Source organism: Teleopsis dalmanni, chromosome 1 (assembly GCF_002237135.1).
Source record: "Teleopsis dalmanni isolate 2A chromosome 1, ASM223713v2, whole genome shotgun sequence".
NCBI lineage: Eukaryota > Metazoa > Arthropoda > Insecta > Diptera > Diopsidae > Teleopsis > Teleopsis dalmanni.
In genome coordinates this window covers 57,329,576-57,352,117 of record NC_051846.1, presented here as the reverse complement: position 1 = coordinate 57,352,117, position 22,542 = coordinate 57,329,576, and the positions used below count along the sequence as shown (strand labels likewise).

Here is a 22,542-nt window from a genome sequence, read left to right as displayed (position 1 = left end):
AAAATGCAAATTAACTAAATTCACAATGTAAACGTAGTATAACACTTTGTAATCATTTATTTAACGATTTTTAGAGAGAAACTGATTTTGAAAACTGCTGAAATTGTTTAAATTCAAAATAGAGGAAGAAAACAAGTACTTTATATAAATACACCGTGAAACAGATTTTAAGTCCGCATTCAACTTTCAAAGTTTCTCAGTTAATTTTTTAAATAATAATAATGATTTTGTTTAAATACCCAAGTTGAAATGAATTCAATCATAAAGTGGTTATTGTAAATCACTGAAATTGTTTTGTACCAAATAATTTTACTAAACACTTAGCAAAATTCATTTATATAAATAAAGCAAATGTTTGATTCAAAATGTCCAATATGGAAAAACTAATTTTGTGAACTGTAATCCCGCATATAAATCAAATTTATTGCTGATCGTATTGTAATAACCACATATCAATACAATAAAAATTAAAGTTTTTGACAAAGTAAATTATATATTCTATTTGCAAATATTTCTGCATTTTACTTAAAAAAGCAAGAGAAGACGTGTTCTGCTGCAACCAAGTGTCTGCAAGAACAGTAATATTATGTTCAGACAGCCAAATTTCTTTAATTTATATAAATTTAACTAAGTTAATTTCGAAAGTGTTCATACTACCTTAAATTAAAGAAATCATATGTTTTTTATTTACAAATCGAATGTTAAAAATTACATGCTCCAAACATCATTAGTATTTGGGAAATTTTAAAAGTTGATTATTATAAATATAAATAATAGCATTTAATTGTTTATTAGCTGTAGTAGATTTCAGGTATGTGAATTATTATTTTTCACTCAATTTCAAATTAATAACAGTTACAGTTTTTTCTCTATATTCAAATTTAAAAATTTTAAGGTGTATTCAAATTGGATATATTTAACTACAAATTATGAATACTTATAGGTTTTTATTAAAAACCTATCTGTTGTACTATGTCTGATTGAAATAAAGTGAGCGTTGGCAACTCCCTAACGTTTACATACTTATCGATAACTTCTGAAGCAATATAAATATTGTCATACTTTCTGTCATTTGTTGTTTTGCTATCGGAAAATTTAGACAAAGTTGTTTTGCGTGAGACATGTAGTTTCTGAAAAAGTTTATAATATCTATGTAATAAAACATTGTTCATAATAGTAACAAAAGTTGAATTAAAGTTTTATAGTAAAAGTATTATAACGTTTGGTATATTTTATACCAAAGAGAAGAAAAACGATTTTGAGGTGGGGCTCCGGAAGCTCAGTATATTTTGGCGTAATCGATAAAGCATTACAAATAGTTTATACTAAAAAAAATATTTACTTTTAGCAAAAATGGCACGCCCAATATATGCCAATCAGCAAAAAATTGCTGAAAAATTAATTATATTAAATGATCGCGGTTTGGGTATTTTAACTCGTATTTATAATATAAAAAAAGCATGCGGTGATACCAAGTCTAAGCCAGGATTCCTATCGGACAAAGCATTGGAGTCATCAATTAAATTTATTGTTAAACGTTTTCCCAACATTGATGTAAAAGGATTAAATGCAATTGTTAATATAAAGTCCGAGATTATAAAATCACTATCATTGTATTATCATACATTTGTGGATTTGTTGGATTTTAAGGATAACGTTTGTGAGCTACTAACAACAATGGATGCTTGCCAAATACATTTGGATATAACGTTAAATTTTGAACTTACAAAAAATTATTTGGATTTAGTTGTCACGTATGTTTCTCTTATGATCGTATTGTCTCGTGTTGAAGATCGCAAAGCTGTTCTGGGATTATATAATGCTGCTTATGAGCAACAAAATAATCAAGCTGATGCTGGCTTTCCACGTCTAGGACAAATGATTTTAGATTATGAAGTTCCACTTAAAAAATTATCCGAAGAATTTATACCACATCAACGACTTTTAACAAATGCATTGCGTTCATTGACGACCATTTATCCTTTGCGAAATTTACCTGCCGATAAATGGCGAGAAATGCAAAAATTAAGTCTCGTCGGTAATCCAGCAATTTTATTAAAAGCCGTACGTACCGACACAATGTCTTGTGAATATGTTTCGTTGGAAGCAATGGATCGTTGGATCATATTTGGTTTACTGCTAAATCATCAAATGTTGGCTCAGTATCCAGAAGTCAACAAGATATGGATATCAGCTTTAGAATCCAGTTGGGTAGTCGCACTTTTCCGCGATGAAGTACTACAAATTCATCAATATATACAAAATACTTTTGATGGCATAAAAGGCTACAGTAAGCGTATTGCTGAAGTAAAAGAAGCATATAGCACAGCCGTTCAAAAAGCTTCATTGATGCACAGAGAAAGAAGAAAGTTTTTACGTACTGCCCTTAAAGAACTGGCACTAATTATGACGGATCAGCCAGGTTTATTGGGTCCGAAAGCAATATTTATTTTTATTGGATTATGTTTGGCTCGGGATGAAATACTTTGGCTTCTTAGACACAATGATAATCCTCCAATGTTAAAGAATAAAGGTAATATTTAAAGAATTAATGAAAGAAATTATATAGTTAATGACTTTCTACTTTTTAGGTAAAAGTAACGAAGACTTGGTTGATCGTCAATTACCTGAGCTACTATTTCACATGGAAGAGTTACGTGCACTTGTGCGCAAGTATAGCCAAGTTATGCAACGTTATTATGTGCAGTATTTATCAGGTTTTGATTCTACTGATCTTAACATCAGAATGCAAAGTTTACAAGTATGTCCGGAAGATGAGAGTATAATACTGTCTTCACTCTATAACACGGCATCCAATTTAACAGTGAAACAAGTCGAAGACAATGAACTATTCGATTTTCGTGCTTTTCGACTTGACTGGTTCCGTTTACAAACTTATATGAGCGTTAGTAAAGCTGCATTGCGCATTAATGAGCATGTGGAGCTGGCCAGATTACTAGATTCGATGGTATTTCATACACGAGTGGTTGATAATTTAGATGAAATATTGGTTGAAACATCCGATTTAAGTATATTTTGCTTTTATAGTAAAATGTTTGACGATCAATTCCATATGTGCTTAGAGTTCCCAGCACAAAATCGTTTCATAATCGCTTTTCCATTAATATGCAGCCACTTCCAAAACTGCACACATGAAATGTGTCCAGAAGAACGTCATCATATACGTGAACGCTCATTAAGTGTGGTTAATATATTTCTAGAGGAAATGGCAAAGGAGGCCAAAAATATAATAACCACAATATGTGATGAGCAGTGCACAATGGCAGATGCATTATTGCCCAAACACTGTGCAAAAATATTATCTGTGCAATCATCTCGTAAGAAAAAAGACAAATCAAAAAAACAGTATGATGACATACGTAAACCAGGTGACGAGTCATATAGGAAAACACGTGAAGATCTCACCACAATGGATAAATTACATATGGCTTTGACAGAACTATGTTTTGCAATTAATTATTGTCCTACTGTTAATGTGTGGGAATTTGCATTTGCACCACGCGAGTATTTATGTCAAAATCTGGAGCATCGTTTTTCTCGAGATCTTGTCGGAATGGTAATGTTTAACCAGGAAACAATGGAAATAGCAAAACCAAGTGAACTACTCGCATCAGTAAGAGCATATATGAATGTGCTACAAACTGTAGAAAATTACGTACATATCGACATAACGAGAGTTTTTAATAATTGCTTATTGCAGCAAACCCAAGCATTAGACTCTCATGGTGAAAAAACAATTGCAGCACTCTATAATACTTGGTATGTTAGAACATTTAAGTATTAATTAAAACAATAAGTAATTTTTACATCTTTAGGTATAGCGAAGTCTTGTTACGACGTGTGTCAGCAGGGAATATTGTATTTTCGATAAGTCAAAAAGCGTTTGTGCCGATTTCACCCGAAGGTTGGGTACCTTTCAATCCTCAAGAATTTTCAGATTTAAATGAATTGCGCGCATTAGCAGAACTGGTAGGACCGTATGGTATTAAAACACTAAATGAGACCTTAATGTGGCATATCGCCAATCAAGTGCAAGAATTAAAGTCACTTGTTGGCACTAACAAAGATGTTCTCATTACATTACGCACAAGCTTTGATAAACCAGAAATAATGAAAGAACAGTTTAAACGTTTGCAAGATGTTGATCGTGTATTGCAGCGCATGACAATTATTGGTGTAATACTTTGTTTCCGTAATTTGGTACATGAAGCATTAGTTGATGTGTTAGAGAATCGAATACCATTTTTGCTTAGTTCTGTAAGAGATTTTCAAGAACATTTACCGGGTGGTGATCAGATTCGCATAGCTTCAGAAATGGCATCATCAGCTGGTCTTATGTGCAAAGTAGATCCGACGCTTGCCAATACATTAAAATCGAAAAAGCCAGAATTTGATGAAAGTGAACATTTAACGTCATGCTTACTTATGGTTTTTGTTGCAGTTTCCATACCAAAATTAGCGCGTAATGAAAACTCCTTTTATCGTGCAACAATCGATGGACATTCAAATAATACACATTGCATGGCTGCAGCAATAAATAATATTTTCGGTGCATTATTTACCATATGTGGTCAGAACGATATGGAGGATCGCATGAAGGAATTTTTAGCTTTGGCTAGTTCATCATTATTGCGTTTAGGACAGGAATCTGATAAGGAGGCTACACGTAATCGTGAATCAATTTATTTACTGCTGGATGAAATAGTTAAACAGTCTCCTTTCTTAACTATGGACTTGCTTGAATCTTGCTTTCCTTACGTCTTGATACGTAATGCGTATCATGCTGTTTATAAACAGGAACAAATATTAGGTCTATAAGTGCATGCACAACAGTAATTTCGTATTGTAACTGAAATACAATTAATTTTAGAATAAGTATTTAAAAATATTACATTTTTATAAACAATATTTAATGGATAATCACTAATTACAAACATGTTTTATATTACAAATTAAAAATCTAAATTGTGTCAAACATAAACAAAATTTTTTTTAATTGATTCCTAGACATAAAATTTAAATTTAAAAGATTATGCACCTAAATTTATATAAATAACAAACAGTATGAAAAATAAAACTTAGTATTAAATTGCTCATGTTTTGTTAAAATATGACTGATACACGATTCCCAAAGATGACGTTGCGAATAATGTGAAATAACTCCACCAAGTTGCAAATCCAAGAAAGCCTTTATAAACTTCCGTACTAAAGACCTAAGTATTTGATAAAGAATGTTAAACTATTTCTATATAAATATATAATGAAAATATTACATTTTTCAAACTTGTTAATGATGCTTGTAACGTTTGTGCAGATTCTAAAATATTAAAATTTTCTTCGATCACATCAATGTCTCCCACACCACTGCCTTCTGCAACTGTTTCTATACTGCTGACAAGTGTTGATGCTTGCGAATCAAGATTGGCAACGCATTCATCTTGTAAAACAGTTTCGGTAAAGAGCCCAGTCCAACTAAAACCACCTAAGCTTTTGTACATCAAAGTGAGGTATAAACACAGTATGACCGGAGCAACAAATTGTAAAGTAACAACACAAAGATAGTAAAAAATAGATGAAATCTAAAAATGCAAATTAATTATGTTATCTACTCTAAATATATATACAAAAGCAAGAACCTTTGTTTGATATTCTTTATTTGTTATACGACCGGCCTCTTTCCGTAAATCCTCCACCTTGTCATGTGCTATATTCAAATAAGATTGTAAGTAGATGGGCATTAAAGCAAACCGTAGAATGACAACAATCAGTACAAGTAGTAGGCGAAGTGTTTCGAATACATGTGGTTTTAGTCTAAAAAAACATTAATGTAACTTTTTTATATTTAAAATTTTATCACTGATTATGAATATAACTTACAATGGTGCATCCATACCCTCAAAAATCCGTACAGTTAAGTAATCTCTGCTAATTGGACGTATCCATAAAATTACTAATATAAAGGGTAGTATAAAGCTTATATTTAATATAATTTGCATTAGTTTATTGTTTCCGTAATATTTTAATGAATCCCAATGCATTTTAGCCATACGCAAACCAGGAAAAGTAAACAGGGATCCCAAAATACCACAACCTAATGCTATGAAGAATTTAACAACTATTTTAGAAGCAGGTCCACTATAACAAAAAAAAATATGGTAGCTACAATTTTAGAGTACATTGAGTTTAGCTTACGAAGATGGCAGTCCTTGTTCAGTTAGGAACTTTGAAGCGCTGTTATTAAAACTATTGTACGCATTCTCCAAGCCGGTCTCTAATATACTTTCATCAACTATAAGCACCATCATGGCTATTAATAGGTAAACAAGACACGCAACAATCACCATGGAACGTTCACCGATTGATTCCTCGCTGTGAAAATATAAAACCGTAAGTGCAGACAGCAGTTTTCTAAAAAATAAAGAAACATTTTGGTTATTTAAACAATTATGTATTACCTTCAAATATTGGTTTAAATATATATATATATATATAGATATATATAATTTTAATGCCTATAAAATGATAAAAATTTATATAGGTTTTTTATTGTTACTTGACTTAAGTCGTTTATTTAACACATAAAATAAATGTTTTTTTTTTATAAAAACTACTCTTATTAAATTGTGTTAAGTATTTAATTATATTTTAATTTTTATTCATTGTACACCGAAGATAGTCGAAATATTTGTATATTTTTGTACAAAAAATAAAATGTAATTAAATTTAATAAGTATAATTTTTTATTTTAAAAAACATTTATAATTTTATGTGTTAAATAAACGACATAAGCCCAGTAACAATAAGAAAACTAATTGAATATTGGAGGTAATAACAACTTATTTTTTAAAATTTGTTTATATAAAAATTTAATATTTATTATTAAGAAAATATAAAAAAGAAAATATTATATATAAATCTATACAATATTTATAAGGAATATAATTATATATATATATTAATTTATACATGTATTTAAAAAAAAATTATTATATAAGTCACATATTCACATTATTTTATGATGGGTTAATAATACTTTAATTTTAAAATACACTAACAAAATGGTAAAAAAATTCACAAATATATTGAAAGTATGCAAATTATGTTTAAATATAAAGTTCACACTTACATTGCGAAAAAAATGACTAGCAAACACCACACCATGCTTAAGTTGACTTCATTTTTAAGCGGGAAGTAAAAATGGTACACCTATTAATGGACACATTTTTATTATATAACCGATTCTATAAAAAAATGCATTTTACTTACTTCTGAAATAACATAAACTAGACCAGCATAAATACTGAAATCCACTAGCCACTGGTATTCAGTAAAATAACGTAAATGAACAACATCTCGTTCTATAACGGGTATCAGCCCCAAATCGACATCAATATTGCGAGGTATGTGAAACTGACCAGTTGTGCCATTTTTTTCACTTGCTGAATTTTTATTTTTGTTATTTTTATTGTGTTTCTCCTTAGGTACACCACCCTTTGTCCGTAGTTCGTTATCTGTAGGTTGTAAGTAACGATGCAATCCAGTAGAACAAAGTATCCATTTCGCAAAAGAAAAATGTGGGTTCAACTTTTGGATTACACTTATCATAACCAAGGTAAGTACAAGTTGAGCGCCAAGCACTGCCTACATTAAAAAAACATAAATTGTTATAAAAATTTTAATATATCTCTTAACATAGTGTGCGTATGCTATTTTTGGACATAATTCTACAAATTTCATTTCAAATAAATTTATTTTTTTGAAATTTACATCACAAATTCATAACTGTAAAAATTTTTTTAATAAAAAAATCTATTTTACATACCATATTGTTGATGTACTATATCTAAGCTTGATAATACAGTAAGTGTTAATTTAACCCAATTAAATTTAGTTTACAATTAATTCATAACTCTTATTTTTAATTAAAAACGGAAACACATTAAAACTTCAATACGACACAGCACATAAATATTTTCATTCGTTATTTTTTGCCATTCGCCGGGGGATGGTATAAAAATAAAACAATGACAGCTGTCAACAGTGTTGCCATTTTAAAGAAATTGTACAGTTTTTTACTACTAAATGGTACTAGATCGGTGTTTACATTATTGACAGTTTTATTTTTTGACATATTCAAAAATTATTTATTTATTTATAAGTTAATATTGAAATAACTTTTAAGGGTAATAAAAAATAAGGAATTGGACTGCTAGGTCCTTCTCCCAGTATTCAAAATTATTTTACTACTATGCAGTCAGTTTAATGTTAAAATGTTTTTTTTAAGCAAATCAATTTAATTATATTAAAATTAATACTTTTGTTATGTCAAAAGTTTATTAAGTAAATTAGATTATATACTGGAAATAAAAAATTTTGAAGCGTGTAGTTTTTCGACTATATATGCATATCAATTATTTAATATAATTACATTGTACAATTTATTTTGCAGATGTGTCAAAATTTTATGGAAGTAATTACAATATTTAAAAAATCTTGTAAGTTTCATATTAAGTTGAAATTAATTTTATAAAATAAATTTAAGAGTTTTTCAGATATTATTAATGAAAGCTCAAATATAATAAATATAGTACATTTAATTCAATTAATTGAAATAATATAAAAATTATTTTTGTTGGTATAGTTCACTACTTTTCGAAACAGTATTAATTTTCAACTTTAATATTTAATAAATTATTTTGATAATTTCAGAATGTACTACCGACAATCAGATCCCTTTGGTTCATATAATTTAAACTAAGGATAATATATATTTTGTCTCTCCATATAATATATTTAGAGCAATAAGTATATTTAAAATATTTAACATATTTTAATATTCGCTATAAGTTTTATAATTACAGACCTGCGAAACCTGTAAAACATATTTCAGACTTATTAAATTCTAATACAAAAACATTTTCATTCAGTGGCACTCGTAGTTGGCGGTTAAAATATCACTTTCTTGCATTCTACTTTTGCGCTGAGATTCTATGTCACGTAAGCGAACAATTCAATAAAAATAAAAAATAATGCACTCTTTTGCATAAATTTATAATCAATTCTATTCAAAAATCAGCAGCGAACAAGTGCGGAATACATTTTTTGTAACAAGTGCAAAACTAATTAAATTAAAATAATTTTTGAATTTTTGCAACGAATGTAAACATGTTTGTTTAATAATTTCTAATAATTTCAAAGTGTGGTTTTTTAAATTAAATGAATTAAAAATTGCAACTATTAAAATTTTCAATTATTTTGTTAAATAAATAAGTTCGCAGTGGAGCTGCAAAAAGAAAAAACCATTGAATTTTTAAGAGTATTAACGTTTGTGCTACTATTTCTAATAATTTCATTATATTTATATAGATTTGCATTCTAAAAGAAATTTAACTCTATAAGGTACTTGCTATATATGCTTATGTAAATTATTATGCAATTAAAATTTTAAAATTGTATTTTGCAAATTCTATTTAAAGAACGAGAAACAATACAATAAATCACAAATAAAAATGGCTCGAACACCAGCCGTTGGCATTGATCTTGGTACTACCTATTCATGTGTTGGGGTGTTTCAACATGGTAAAGTTGAGATTATCGCTAACGATCAAGGCAATCGAGTAACACCATCCTACGTTGCATTTACTGATACTGAACGATTGATTGGAGATGCAGCCAAAAATCAAGTGGCTATGAATCCTAACAACACCATTTTTGGTAAGTTGACAGGGTTTAACTTTCATTCCTCATTAAAATAATTTGTATATATATATATAATATTTACAATAGTTTCATTGTCATAACAAATATTCGAGAAAACTAATACACATCCATTTAATTTGTAGAAAATCATTCCAACACCCAAACACCCACTGTTATTATAATTTTTACGTTTAATAACATACCTCATATTTATACGAAAATACATATATGTATGTCATTACAATTTACATCTATGTATTATTTATATGTATATATACTACAAAAATTATTTCATTACCGCTTTTAATGAATCATTATATGGTCCATATACGTAGGGCTTCTGTTTATACAATAAAACGAACTGAATTGCACTGCCTTTTCTGCTCCGTAAGAATAAAGTATTGATAGCTTTAACTTTGTACTGTACATGTATATAAAGTATTTTACTATTTTTTACTCTATTCAAATAAATAAAAACAACCCAAAAATATTTTGAAAATGGAGGAATTACATTGTTGTCAATTAAACATAAATTTAATTTTATTCTACAGTTTGAAAAAAAAAAAATTAAAAATTTCAGCACATTGACATGGATATTAGCCAAGTTTGCTGGTATTTGAGGTCTGAGCTGATAGCGTTGGTGCTGTTAGCTTCAGTTGGTTTATAAATAGGCTCATATGTATGTGCACATTAGTGCATCACTCATTGTTTTGTTTAAATTTATCTTTTTTTTAAACTATTTTATTTATTTCATGGTTTATAAACAAAAGTGCATTTTGACGTAAAGCTTTATTTATGTGAGTAAAATGCAATAAATGTATTTCGTAAACACTTGTTTGCTGAGTTTTGTTTTTAGAACATACCAGAAAAGTACATACATATGCAAATATATATTTATATGCATAAAACAGTAAATACTTGTAAATTTAATGAATGTAAATAATTATTAATGAAAATTGTTGTGTTCATAAAAACAATTTTTGACAATGATTTAAAATAAGATAATAATACAGTAATAATATTACATATTGTTGATGAATATTTTCAAAAAAAATTTTAAATATTAGAAACATAAATTTTGTTAAAATATTTTTCTTATAAATTCTAAAAATGTATACAAAGGTTTCAACAAAATATTTTTAAAGTCGGTTTTGTTTTTTAAGAATTTTAACTTTTATTTCAAGGGTTATATTTTGTATATTTCTATACGTATTTCGGAACATTCACTTTTGTCTTCATCAGAAGATTTCCTAATATTATACTTTATAACAAATTTTAAAAACTAATGGCATCACATTACAAATTATTTTATATATACATACTATAAAAAAATAAAAAATGAATATTAAATTATTTTAAGTGGCCTCTGAATAAGTAGGCAGGGCTTATTTACCAGATATCATGGCGCATAAGTTAAATTAAACAGAATAATCTTTAAGAAAGCAGGATGGCGGGTCTATCATTCCGTTTTAGTCCAGCGGAATTTATAATATTAGCAATAGGTTTATTCTCTCGTTTCTGTCTTATTCTCTCAAACTCGACTTTAACCATCGGAACTTTCAAATCGAAATGTATGTTTACATATCTGATATACCAGGGTGCAGCAGTTGTCATTATTGCTTGAGCTCTTTGCAGAATTTTTATGTTTGACAAACAAGCATCATCATATAGCTGTAACCCATACATCCAGATTAGCTTGAAGTCTTGGTTATACAACAACACTTTATTCGCTTTACTAAGGGAGACTGATGTCCGTTTAACTAGCCTTGAGCTTCATTCGAGTCCTTTTTTTTTGATATATTTCCGCGAAGTTAAGCGTTTGTCAAGGTGAATACCAAGGTACGTCACATTTTCTGTTTGTACATATAACTACAATTGCGTTGAAAGTGATAGTTGGTGAGAAGGCTCTGTTAAGAGAGTATGTTATATGACGACATTTTTGCTCATTGACTTTAATTCGCCATAGTGACAACCATCTTCCTATGAAGCACAAATGTTTTTGCAATTATTTGGATAATGACATTTTTATGTCAACACAAATTAGCTGTATCGTCAGCAAATGTTGATGTTATTAAATTGGTATTTGTGGGGATATCTGATGGACCAAGAAACAAAGCAGATGGAAGACAGTTTCATCGTCCTCTCCACAACTGCGACAGGTATGATTGAAAGGGACATTTAGATTTCTGTCATTGTTACCTAATCTACAATGATCTGCAAGTAAAACTACCATAAGACTGATATCTATACGGGGCATCTCAATGAGAGAGTTTGATTTCTTTTCAGTGGAGAGTGACCAAATTGTATACAGATGCCTGTATATCCTTGAGTCTTCCAATACTTTATTTAAACTTTCGGCACAAGAAGAGCTCAGTGCCAGTTTGCGTGTTGTCAACGATATGCCCAAATTGTTTAGGTGTTCCGAGTGGCTTTCTAAAGCACCCCATCTGGATAGCTCGTCTGCTTTGCGATTACTGAAAATATCACTATGAATGGGAACCGAGATTAGAAAAATATTGAACTACTTCGACATCTCATTTAGAGATATGTAACAGTCAAAGACTTTTCTAGATGTAAATTGGACTGAGCTGAAGAACTTTAAAACTGTTTGACTGTCCGATAGTATGCATATATTACTATGAAGTATATTATCTACTTCTAGACAAACTATAGCTTCTCTTATAGCAATCACTTCTGCCTGAAAAACACTACAGTGATTTGGAAGCTTGTAATAAGAGAATATATTTAGCCCTACTGAAGTACTAATGCTTTTGAAATATCCATTAAGTGTAAATTTAACATCAATACAGAAAAATTCTCTATATCAATGACAATATTAATAGTATTGTATAAGAGTTTCAGTTAGAGATTTTGAAAAATTAATTTATTACATTAGTTATAGCCTAGATTTTCATTACAGACTTATAAATCTTATAGTTTACATTTTTGGTTTTGCAAGGATGGGCACCGTTATAAATTTTTTTTAAATGCATTCATATTTTTATTTATTATAAATAATGGAATAAATATGTAATAAAATATAATAATTATTGCACCAATTTGTGATCGTCTGAACATTTTAATTGATATTGGCAACAGCCGGTTGTATAAAATATTTTAATGTGTGTAGTCAGGTAAATATTATTTTAAAATAAATCATAGCATTTTTATTTTATAGACACAACAGACATTTTTCATTGAAATATTACAAATTATTTATTTCTACATGTAGAATATTTCGAAACATCACCCCAATAACCTTTATTATTTATTTTTAAATATATGTCGTTCTGATTTCATACAAATTTTATATTAAATATAAAACTTCTGATATATTTTTTGTTTTTAATATACCATATTTATTTTATTTAAAATTTTAAAAACGTTTGGACATTGGTTTTCTATAAAAACCATTTATGAAATTTCTATTCTATTTTTCCTATTTTGGTACTGTTATCCAACCTTTATCTGGATAACTTTATCCTGTTGTTTATATCATTTAATTATATGATTAATATTATTAAGACTTATACTGTTATACTCATTGTTACTGTGTACTTTATTGTTTATTTTAATATATATGGTAAGCTAAGTAGTGCACTGATTGCGTGCATTAGTAAAATGAAGTTATTTACTTAATAATGGGTTTTTTTAAATTGTAGTAAAGCGTAAAAAGATCAACAAATAAATAAGTTCACTTTGTAATGAGGCTATTTTCAATTTCTAGCTTAATTGATGTTAATAATTGTTTTTTTTCGTTTTATCATTTTTTGGTCCTATTTTTGCAACTCTCTAGAAAGCTGTTATTTACTATTTTATAAGCATAAAATTGTTTCAATGTTTTATTGTTTAGAACAGTAGCCTTCTAATGTTTTAAATAATTAATAAAACTTTTATCTCATATCACATGATATATATATCATATAGATATATTATTATTGTGTATATTATTATTCATATAGGCAATGTGCTAAATAAGACTGGTATTAAGCTGGTATTAAATTCTTTTAACAAATCAAGAAAACGCTATATTTCGAAATAAGTGCTCATTATGGTCATTTCGATTTATTATAATAGACTCAGAGCCAATTTTGTAATGCACATTAAAATCTCAGACCAACTCATCCCATATAAAAATGAATTCTATACACAAACCATTTCAGCTTTTTCGTATTTTATATTAACTATTATTACTAATATAATTTGATTGCAGTAATAATAACATAGCATTTATCATAATTCATATCAGAATATTTCTCTGGTAATTGTAGTGTCGATAAATCGGTCATAACTAAAACACGATTTCCCATTACAATAAGCACCTTGGATGTGTATATCTTTTTGTTCCATTTAAAGTAGCTATATATAAAAGAATGCACAAAATATTTTAAAGTAGTGGATCGAACATGAAATTGTTAGGTAAACGTATAAAATGATCTATCTATAACACATAATAATTTAGCAACGTATAAGCCCTAAACGTCACTCAATATCCGACACAATCGTCTTACAGAAAGGACACTACCATATACTTAGATTTAAAGGTATACGTACAAAATGATGCTTATAGAATTTACTATACTTAAGAACGGATTAACCCTAATCGTCACTCAATATCCAGCACATTCAGCTCTTACAGATAGAGCACTGCAATATACTTAGGTTGAAAGGTCTCTGCTAATAACTGCTGTATATTTACATAGGGTGATTTTGGAATTAATTGCCTTTAGAATATATATATAATGAATTTTTTTTTCTATTATACATTTTCATATAAATATTTGATCAGTTTTCAAAAACACATTATTTTCTCTGAGAAACCTTTTCCAATATGCTATATGCGGATATAGCTTACTTTTCAAGTTTTAAGGTCTGAACTTTTTATATTGATTGCACTAACAAAAAACAAAATGACTCCATTAAGTGGCAACTAGTAATATTGGATTCACATGAGAGTTTTGTTTGTAATTTTAGCTGTCAATTGTTTTTGTTTTCAATACCAAATGAAAAATATTGACAGCTAAAATTACAAACAAAACTCTCGTGTAAATCCAGTAAAAGTCTGAAAATAACCTAATATCGAGAAGCGGTGCTACTTGCATTTACATAAATTGAAAAACTCCTGAACTAATTATCATATCACTTTAAACGATTTATAAATAATTACCATTAGCTTCATGTAGAATTTGAATTCCTTATCCAATTCTAATTAATAATTTGATTTTCATTCTCAATTACAAAAATTTAACCATTATTTTCAATACAAAACTGAAGTGAACTTGAACTGAATATCTATCTTCACATTGCAAACATTAATAAAATCTTCTTTAAATAATAATTATATTTTTCAATTAAATTTCTATTTCTTCTAAATTCTTGTACGCGTCTAATAAAGAACATTTTTTATATTTTCATTTCAGTTTTCTAAAAAGAATTATATATGTAATATATATGTAAAATAAAAACTGCCTGCATTTGCAAAAATGTATCTGCCGACAAACTATATCTAATGAATTTTAAAAATAATTGTATCTAATGAAAATGTAAAAACTATTAACAGAATAAAGAAAAAGTCTTTACTCAATTTGTATTTGATTATTTGATTATTTTTTAACTATTCACACAACAAACACACAGTTCAGACTGAATATTGTATATAGCACTACATAATTCATCTATACAATCCGTACTAAGTTTATTTATTGAACTTGCAGATGCGAAACGTTTGATTGGGCGTCGCTTCGATGATGCTACTGTGCAATCTGATATGAAACATTGGCCCTTCGAGGTGTTCAGCGATGGTGGAAAACCCAAAATACGTGTTGAGTATAAAAGCGAAAATAAAACCTTTTTTCCCGAAGAAGTATCTTCTATGGTTTTGACAAAAATGAAAGAAACTGCTGAGGCTTTTCTTGGTAAGACTGTCTTCGACGCTGTTATAACAGTGCCAGCATATTTCAATGATTCTCAGCGTCAGGCAACTAAAGATGCTGGCGCTATTGCCGGTTTGAATGTGTTGCGTATTATAAATGAGCCCACCGCTGCAGCCATAGCATATGGCTTAGATAAGAAAGGTACCAAAGAACGTAATGTGCTTATTTTCGATTTGGGAGGTGGCACCTTCGACGTTTCGATCTTAACAATTGAAGAAGGTATATTTGAGGTGAAATCTACAGCTGGTGATACACATTTAGGTGGAGAGGATTTCGACAATCGTATGGTTAATCATTTTGTACAAGAATTTCAACGTAAGTACAAAAAAGATATAACAAAAAATAAACGTGCCCTACGTCGTTTGCGTACCGCTTGTGAAAGAGCCAAACGTACATTGTCCGCTTCATCACAAGCTAGCATTGAAATTGACTCTCTGTTTGATGGTATTGATTTTTATACATCAATTTCTCGTGCACGTTTCGAGGAACTTAATGCTGATCTTTTCCGTGGTACTATGGATCCAGTGGGAAAAGCTTTAAGAGATGCAAAAATGGATAAGGGACAAATACATGATATTGTCTTGGTTGGTGGTTCAACACGTATACCGAAAGTACAAAAATTGTTGCAAGATTTTTTCAATGGTAAAGAACTGAACAAGTCGATTAATCCTGATGAAGCTGTTGCATATGGTGCAGCTGTACAAGCGGCTATATTGCATGGAGATAAATCTGAAGCTGTACAAGATTTGTTATTATTAGATGTCACGCCATTGTCATTGGGTATAGAAACTGCTGGTGGTGTAATGACAACTCTAATAAAACGCAATACCACTATACCTACTAAGCAAACACAAATCTTCACCACCTATTCGGATAATCAGCCGGGTGTACTCATACAAGTTTATGAAGGTGAACGTGCAATGACTAAGGATAACAATATACTTGGTAAATTTGAATTGAGTGGTATACCACCCGCTCCACGCGGTATACCACAAATTGAAGTGACATTTGATATAGACGCAAATGGTATATTAAATGTTACTGCAATCGAAAAGTCCACCGGCAAAGAGAACAAGATTACAATTACCAACGATAAGGGTCGTTTAAGTAAAGAAGACATTGAGCGTATGGTTAATGAAGCTGAGACCTATCGTAATGAAGATGAAAAGCAACGTGAACGCATTAATGCTAAAAATGCGCTCGAGAGTTATTGTTTCCAAATGAAGGCCGCTTTAGAAGACGAACAAGTAGGATCCAGAGTATCAAGCTCTGATCGCGAAACTGTGATGTCAAAATGTAATGAAGCTATTGCGTGGCTTGACGCTAATCAACAAGCTGAGAAGGACGAATTTGAATATAAGCAAAAGGAATTAGAACGTATATGCTCACCAATTATGACTCGTTTTTACCAAGGTGGCATGCCACCTGGTGCTGCTGCTGGGGCTGCCGGGGCTGCTGGTGGTGCTACCGCTGGGCCAACTATCGAAGAAGTAGACTAAATTTCTTGTAAAACAGATTCTATTTTAGTTTTTTTTATAAAGTTTTTATTGAATTCGTATTTATATTTTCACAAAGTTCTATTAATAATTATTTGCATTGATTTTCAAAATTTTCGTAAGTTTGTACAAATAAATTTTTCGTAACTACTCGGCAAATAATTCACTTGTTTTATTGTGTGTTAAAGTTGTTATACATACATATATTAAGCAATTATAATTTATTTTACGTAAAAGATATTATAAACAAAAATTATAAATTATAAACCATTATTAACTTATAAATAAATAATTAAATTTTATTAACTTTTTCGCACAACTATTTTTTTTTATTATTTCGTAACATCTTAAATATATGTAAATATAAAGTTGAAATTAATTTAATCTGCTATATAGTTTAAGTTCGAGGATATGCCAGCTCAAAAGTTTTATTTATGTAAATATACTTTGTAAATCTTTTTTTCAACTTTTTTTAAGTGACGGAAAAATTTACTATAAAATTTAAAAAATAATTTAAACAAAATACAGATATGTTTTCTACATCTATGTTAAGATTCTCCGATATGCACTACATATAAAGTACATAAAAACTTAAATTCGTTTTACATAATTTTTTTTTACAAATATGTATTTAGTTTTTCACATATACAAACTATACAATATTGAAACAACCTTATAGATTGATATATATTTTTTAACTTTGTTATTGTTTTTATATGAAACTCGTTTTCTTAATTAAAATTATTATATTACTTATTTTAAATTATATAAATACATATGCTGTTGTATGTATTTATTAGAAAGTATACCATAGATAGTTGAAATCGCAGTATTTATAAATAATTTACTAGGTATTATTTATAAACAATTATCTATCAAAAACAATCGTAAATAATAGGAAACCATTTTATAAAAATTAAACAAAAATATATTTAATACCCATATTAGCTACAATAATATAATACATAATATAACTACAAAATTTTCCTATGTATTTATAATTTACTTCACTCTAAATGAATAGTAAAATTTAATTTGTTTATTGAACAAAAAAGTCAGCGCAACAAAAATTAAGAGTAGTAGGGAGGTACCTAACCCGAATTCATCTGGGAGTGCTCAATAGCAATGCCGCGCTCTACCGGGGCGAAAAACTAGTATACTACTATAGAAGATTTAACACCCACAACTTAACGGACACGGTCTATAGGTTGGACCAATGACATGATCGGGGTCTCGCTCTGGGCAATTGGAAATATATGTGGATGCAGACAGTCACAAACACCCCTAAATCTAATTAATGTAATTAGCATTAACACTGTACATAGCTAGGTTAAGATATTGTAGCGTAGCTTCAAGCATTGTACATAGCTAGGTTAGGATAATGTAGCTAGCTAGGTTAAGATAGTGTAGCGTAATTTATTAGATAACCTTAATATAAAGTCAAATAACACTAAGTTAGTCGTAAGAACATAAAATTTATGTTAATAACATTTAAATAAGTAGCCTGTACGCTAAATATAAATAGACTTAAGAAAAGAAAAAATTTTTATTTTTATTGTAATTCTCTAAACCAATTTAATTTCAAACACAAAGAATTTAAATCGTAACTCGTAAGTAGTGAAATATAAATTAAGAAACTATAAGTACTATATTATAAATAATTAATTTACTATTAGTAAAATATTTATTTTGTTAAAATAATGAACCTACGCAGCCAACGGGTCAGAGAGGGCTACATTTAAAGAATTCCAGAATTATTTTAATAATATAATAAAAAAGGATCCGCTGCTTGCTAGTACACATCTACTATATTTGTGGAGGGAAGGAAAGCATTTGCCCATTATAATAAAATAATATTTTAGGCACACTTTTAATAAGATCACTGCATCACACACCCTTCTGGGCTAAGTTCATGATTAAAATATAATATTCCCTTACAAAGGTCAAGGCTAGAGTACGAGCACTTTTTATTACATTTTCTCCTAAAAAAAAGTGAGCAAACTTCAAAACGTTAAAAAAGTTCTTAAACCCAAACCAAACTGTTGGTCTTAGTTCAGGTGGGGGCCTTTTGCCCGTTGTGATACCACGGATTCGCGTTGTTCATATGCAACCCAGAAGCGTCGCTAAAACAACGGCAGTGGTCAGAGTAGAAACAATGTTGAAAGTCACAACTCCCCCATTCAAGTAAAAGTAAACAAACATGACAAGTCCATAAACTTGGTTAAGTTCCTAATTTTGCAGGACAGTTCTGTCAAGTTGGTAAGAAAGTAACTGATTCCTTTAAATCAGATATAGAATCATTTTTTACCCAATGATGGACCATGACACATGAGATGAAGTAAAGTTTCTTCCTCATCCGCTAAACCACAACCCCGACAAAGGTGGTAGAAAATAGTCTCATAGCATGTCTTCTTAGTACTGTTAGTAGTGCTGAGCAGGTCACGCTTTAATTAATGTTGGTCTTAATTAGGTCACGTTCTCAAGAAACCAGTACATAGTTAAAAATAAAATCTGCTTGAAACAATATACAGCATACTATGTTGGAAAAGTAATCATAAATCAAACAAAAAATAAATAAGTAGTGAATTTAAACAAAACATTACAAATATATATTGATTATACATATTAATAAAAAAATAAAAATTTTAAAATAGTACACCTATCCCTCGCTATATGGCCTAAATATGTTCAGGAAATGTTGGATGTAAAGCGAAAAGCACTAATTAATCAATATTTTGATGTAAAATGTAGTACTGTCATACAACGAGAGACGCTGATGCAACATATAAGGTTAATAACGAAAGGGTTATAAGGAAACATTTTAGATAATAAAACTAAAAAATATAAAGGGTCGTTAGTATGCCATATAAAGATCAGTCATATAACGAGGTATAAGTGTATAATAAATTTATTCTTATATATGTATATTAAATTCGCCAATTTTTCTATTATATGTTTTAAGTTATTATAAGTTTTATCAAATAACATATATTAATACCTTTTTATCATAAAAAATATTTAATTCAATATGTTTATAATAATTTTTTTAAATGACATTTTTATATAAAATAAAAATATTTACTTATATTTTAATTCAATAAAACGTATATATTATTTTATTCATTATTATATATTATTAATACATATTATTATTATAACTATATTATTATTATATAACTAAAAAACTATTGCTTTAAAGATTTTTTTTATATTTATATAATATTACATTTTATCAATTTTAGTTATATTATTATAAATAAGTAATACAAATATATATTTATTATGTTATTTATAATTTTTATATTATTAATTTCATTTTTATTATTGTAAATAAATATATTATTGATATTATTATTATAAATATCCAGTCATTTAAAAATATAAATATGTATATAATTACATATTTATTAGCTTTATTATTGAAACGAATATATTATTAATATCATTATTATTAATATTGTTTTATAAATGTTAAATTATTTAAAAATATTATAATTACATATATAAATTTAAGTGCTGGTATAACATTTATAAATTAAAATTTATTACTATTGTTACAATTATTTAATATATTACTTTTATTATTAAGAATTTCATTTAAATCTTATTACAGTTAATTTATTTATATTATAATTATAATTAATTATAATTAATATTATTATTATTCTTTAAGAAGGACACAACAATATTTAATAAATTCTACAAAACACATAGAATTCTAAAATAATAATTTACTATAAATTATATATTAATTTACGTATTGAAATATATAATACAATTCTTAATACTTTCGGGTGTATAGGTTAAAAAGTAAATAATACTGTTTAACATTAATATTGAATTAAATAAATAATATAACAGTTTATAATTATTTCAGCTTTCGAAGCCTTATAACAAATTTTAATTAATATTTTACTAAAATAGTTTGATATCAATCGTTTGCTTTGAATATACAAACAATATAAGAATAATACTAACAACCAAATATTCCATTTAGTTAATTATTTAACGTGTGTTTTGTTTAAGTACTTAATTATTATATACACTTAAAGTCGATTATGCAGTATCTAAGGGGGGTGTAAAGACCACAATTTGTATATGTAAAACCACTTAATTTAAAATTTTTTTAATATACATTAATTATTGTAACTCATTTTCTTAACAACTATTTTTTACGTGTTAATTTTTTTTTATAATTTTTTTTATAAATATTTTAATTGTATGGGTTCTTTAATTTCTTAACGTTAAACACAAATTTTTTTTATGTTTAATGATTTCATTAAACCAATTTTAATTTTCATTGTTTTAAAAAAGTTATAAATATATATGTAATTATTACAAATTAAAAATGTAAATTATAAATCATTTTAAAATAAGAATGCTAGAGATCTTTTAATGTTTAAAATAATAAACGTAATCTTTAAATAAGTGAATTATGCAGGAGTTGCCAAGATGAGAAGGAGGTAGAATCTATCAGCTACTTCCTGTATCTGTGTCCAGGACTGCAGACAAGACGACTTCAATGTCTTAAAGATCATTTCACAGACCTGGAAGAGATAACAAAAGCAAGCGTATCGGATTTCATCAACTTCATCTGAAAAACCAAATGGTTTAACAAGGATAGAAGATAACAAAGGTTAGCAACTCGCCTCTCCGGGCACAATTTTTGAGGGCATCACAATGCGCAATATATGCCTCCGAATGGAAGTGCTGAGAACTATCCTCACGCACCTTCTCAACCTAACCTAAGCTTTAAATATTTAAGTACTAACATATACATTAAGTGCAAAAAAAAAATTCGAAATAAAACGTATCTTAAATCGTTCTTTATAAGATTAGAATAGATAATTACACAAAAGCAAATAAAGTTAAAAAATCCATTAAACAGTTTTTTTAGATACGATGGCAATGTTTCCTATAAGTAATTCTGGCTTAAAAGGGTTAGGAAATCAAATAGTCAATACGATATTGATTTATATATACATTCGTTATTTTAATTGAATTACTGTACATAAAAATACTGATAGTGGCTTGTGTTCTCTTATCAAATTAAAGACTAGATTGTACATATCTTGTATAAAGTAGAATAATAAAGATATATATTAATTTTAATTAAATTAAACTTATAAATAAACCAATAAAATATATAAATTTAAGGCAAAATATGTGCAAATTAATAACTGATTATTTTTTAAATAAAAAATCACAACAATTTTTATTTATATATACATATGTATATATATACGCTTGGATGTCAAATTTTTCCATTTTTAATTTTTTATAAAATTATATCCATTTTCAATTTAAGAACCCATGTTAAATAATTCTATATCCTATAATTTTATAGATTCGTGTGTAAATATATTTTAATATATAACTAAATAAATTCAATA

The 22,542-nt window shown here is 28.0% G+C and overlaps 3 protein-coding genes across 4 annotated transcripts; 2 read left to right on the top strand and 1 right to left on the bottom strand.

The window, feature by feature from the left end:
- The first annotated feature begins 1,067 nt into the window (after positions 1-1,067).
- LOC119666033 (membrane-associated protein Hem) lies at positions 1,068-4,985 on the top strand. The gene is made up of 3 exons (XM_038075296.1): positions 1,068-2,533; positions 2,592-3,780; positions 3,837-4,985. Exons 1-3 carry the CDS (start codon positions 1,354-1,356, stop codon positions 4,837-4,839), a joined length of 3,372 nt encoding a protein of 1,123 aa, XP_037931224.1. The 5' UTR covers positions 1,068-1,353; the 3' UTR covers positions 4,840-4,985.
- Positions 4,986-5,059: 74 nt separating this feature from the next.
- Positions 5,060-8,143, bottom strand: LOC119666035 (transmembrane protein 161B). Its single transcript, XM_038075299.1, has 8 exons — positions 7,844-8,143; positions 7,288-7,662; positions 7,148-7,227; positions 6,214-6,429; positions 5,899-6,156; positions 5,658-5,832; positions 5,295-5,600; positions 5,060-5,234 (listed from the first exon to the last, which is right to left on the bottom strand). Exons 1-8 carry the CDS (start codon positions 7,844-7,846, stop codon positions 5,115-5,117), a joined length of 1,533 nt encoding a protein of 510 aa, XP_037931227.1. The 5' UTR covers positions 7,847-8,143; the 3' UTR covers positions 5,060-5,114.
- Positions 7,794-17,263, top strand: LOC119666034 (heat shock 70 kDa protein cognate 4). Of its 2 annotated transcripts, XM_038075297.1 has the most exons (7): positions 7,794-7,881; positions 8,471-8,516; positions 8,731-8,826; positions 8,883-9,018; positions 9,388-9,420; positions 9,498-9,735; positions 15,435-17,263. In XM_038075297.1, the coding sequence occupies exons 6-7, from the start codon at positions 9,531-9,533 to the stop codon at positions 17,150-17,152; spliced, it is 1,923 nt and encodes a 640-aa protein (XP_037931225.1). In that variant the 5' UTR covers positions 7,794-7,881; positions 8,471-8,516; positions 8,731-8,826; positions 8,883-9,018; positions 9,388-9,420; positions 9,498-9,530; the 3' UTR covers positions 17,153-17,263. The 2 variants fall into 2 exon arrangements, with proteins under 2 accessions (XP_037931225.1, XP_037931226.1); XM_038075298.1 differs by lacking the exons at positions 7,794-7,881; positions 8,471-8,516; positions 8,731-8,826 and having other exon boundaries at positions 8,869-9,018.
- Positions 17,264-22,542: the final 5,279 nt, after the last annotated feature.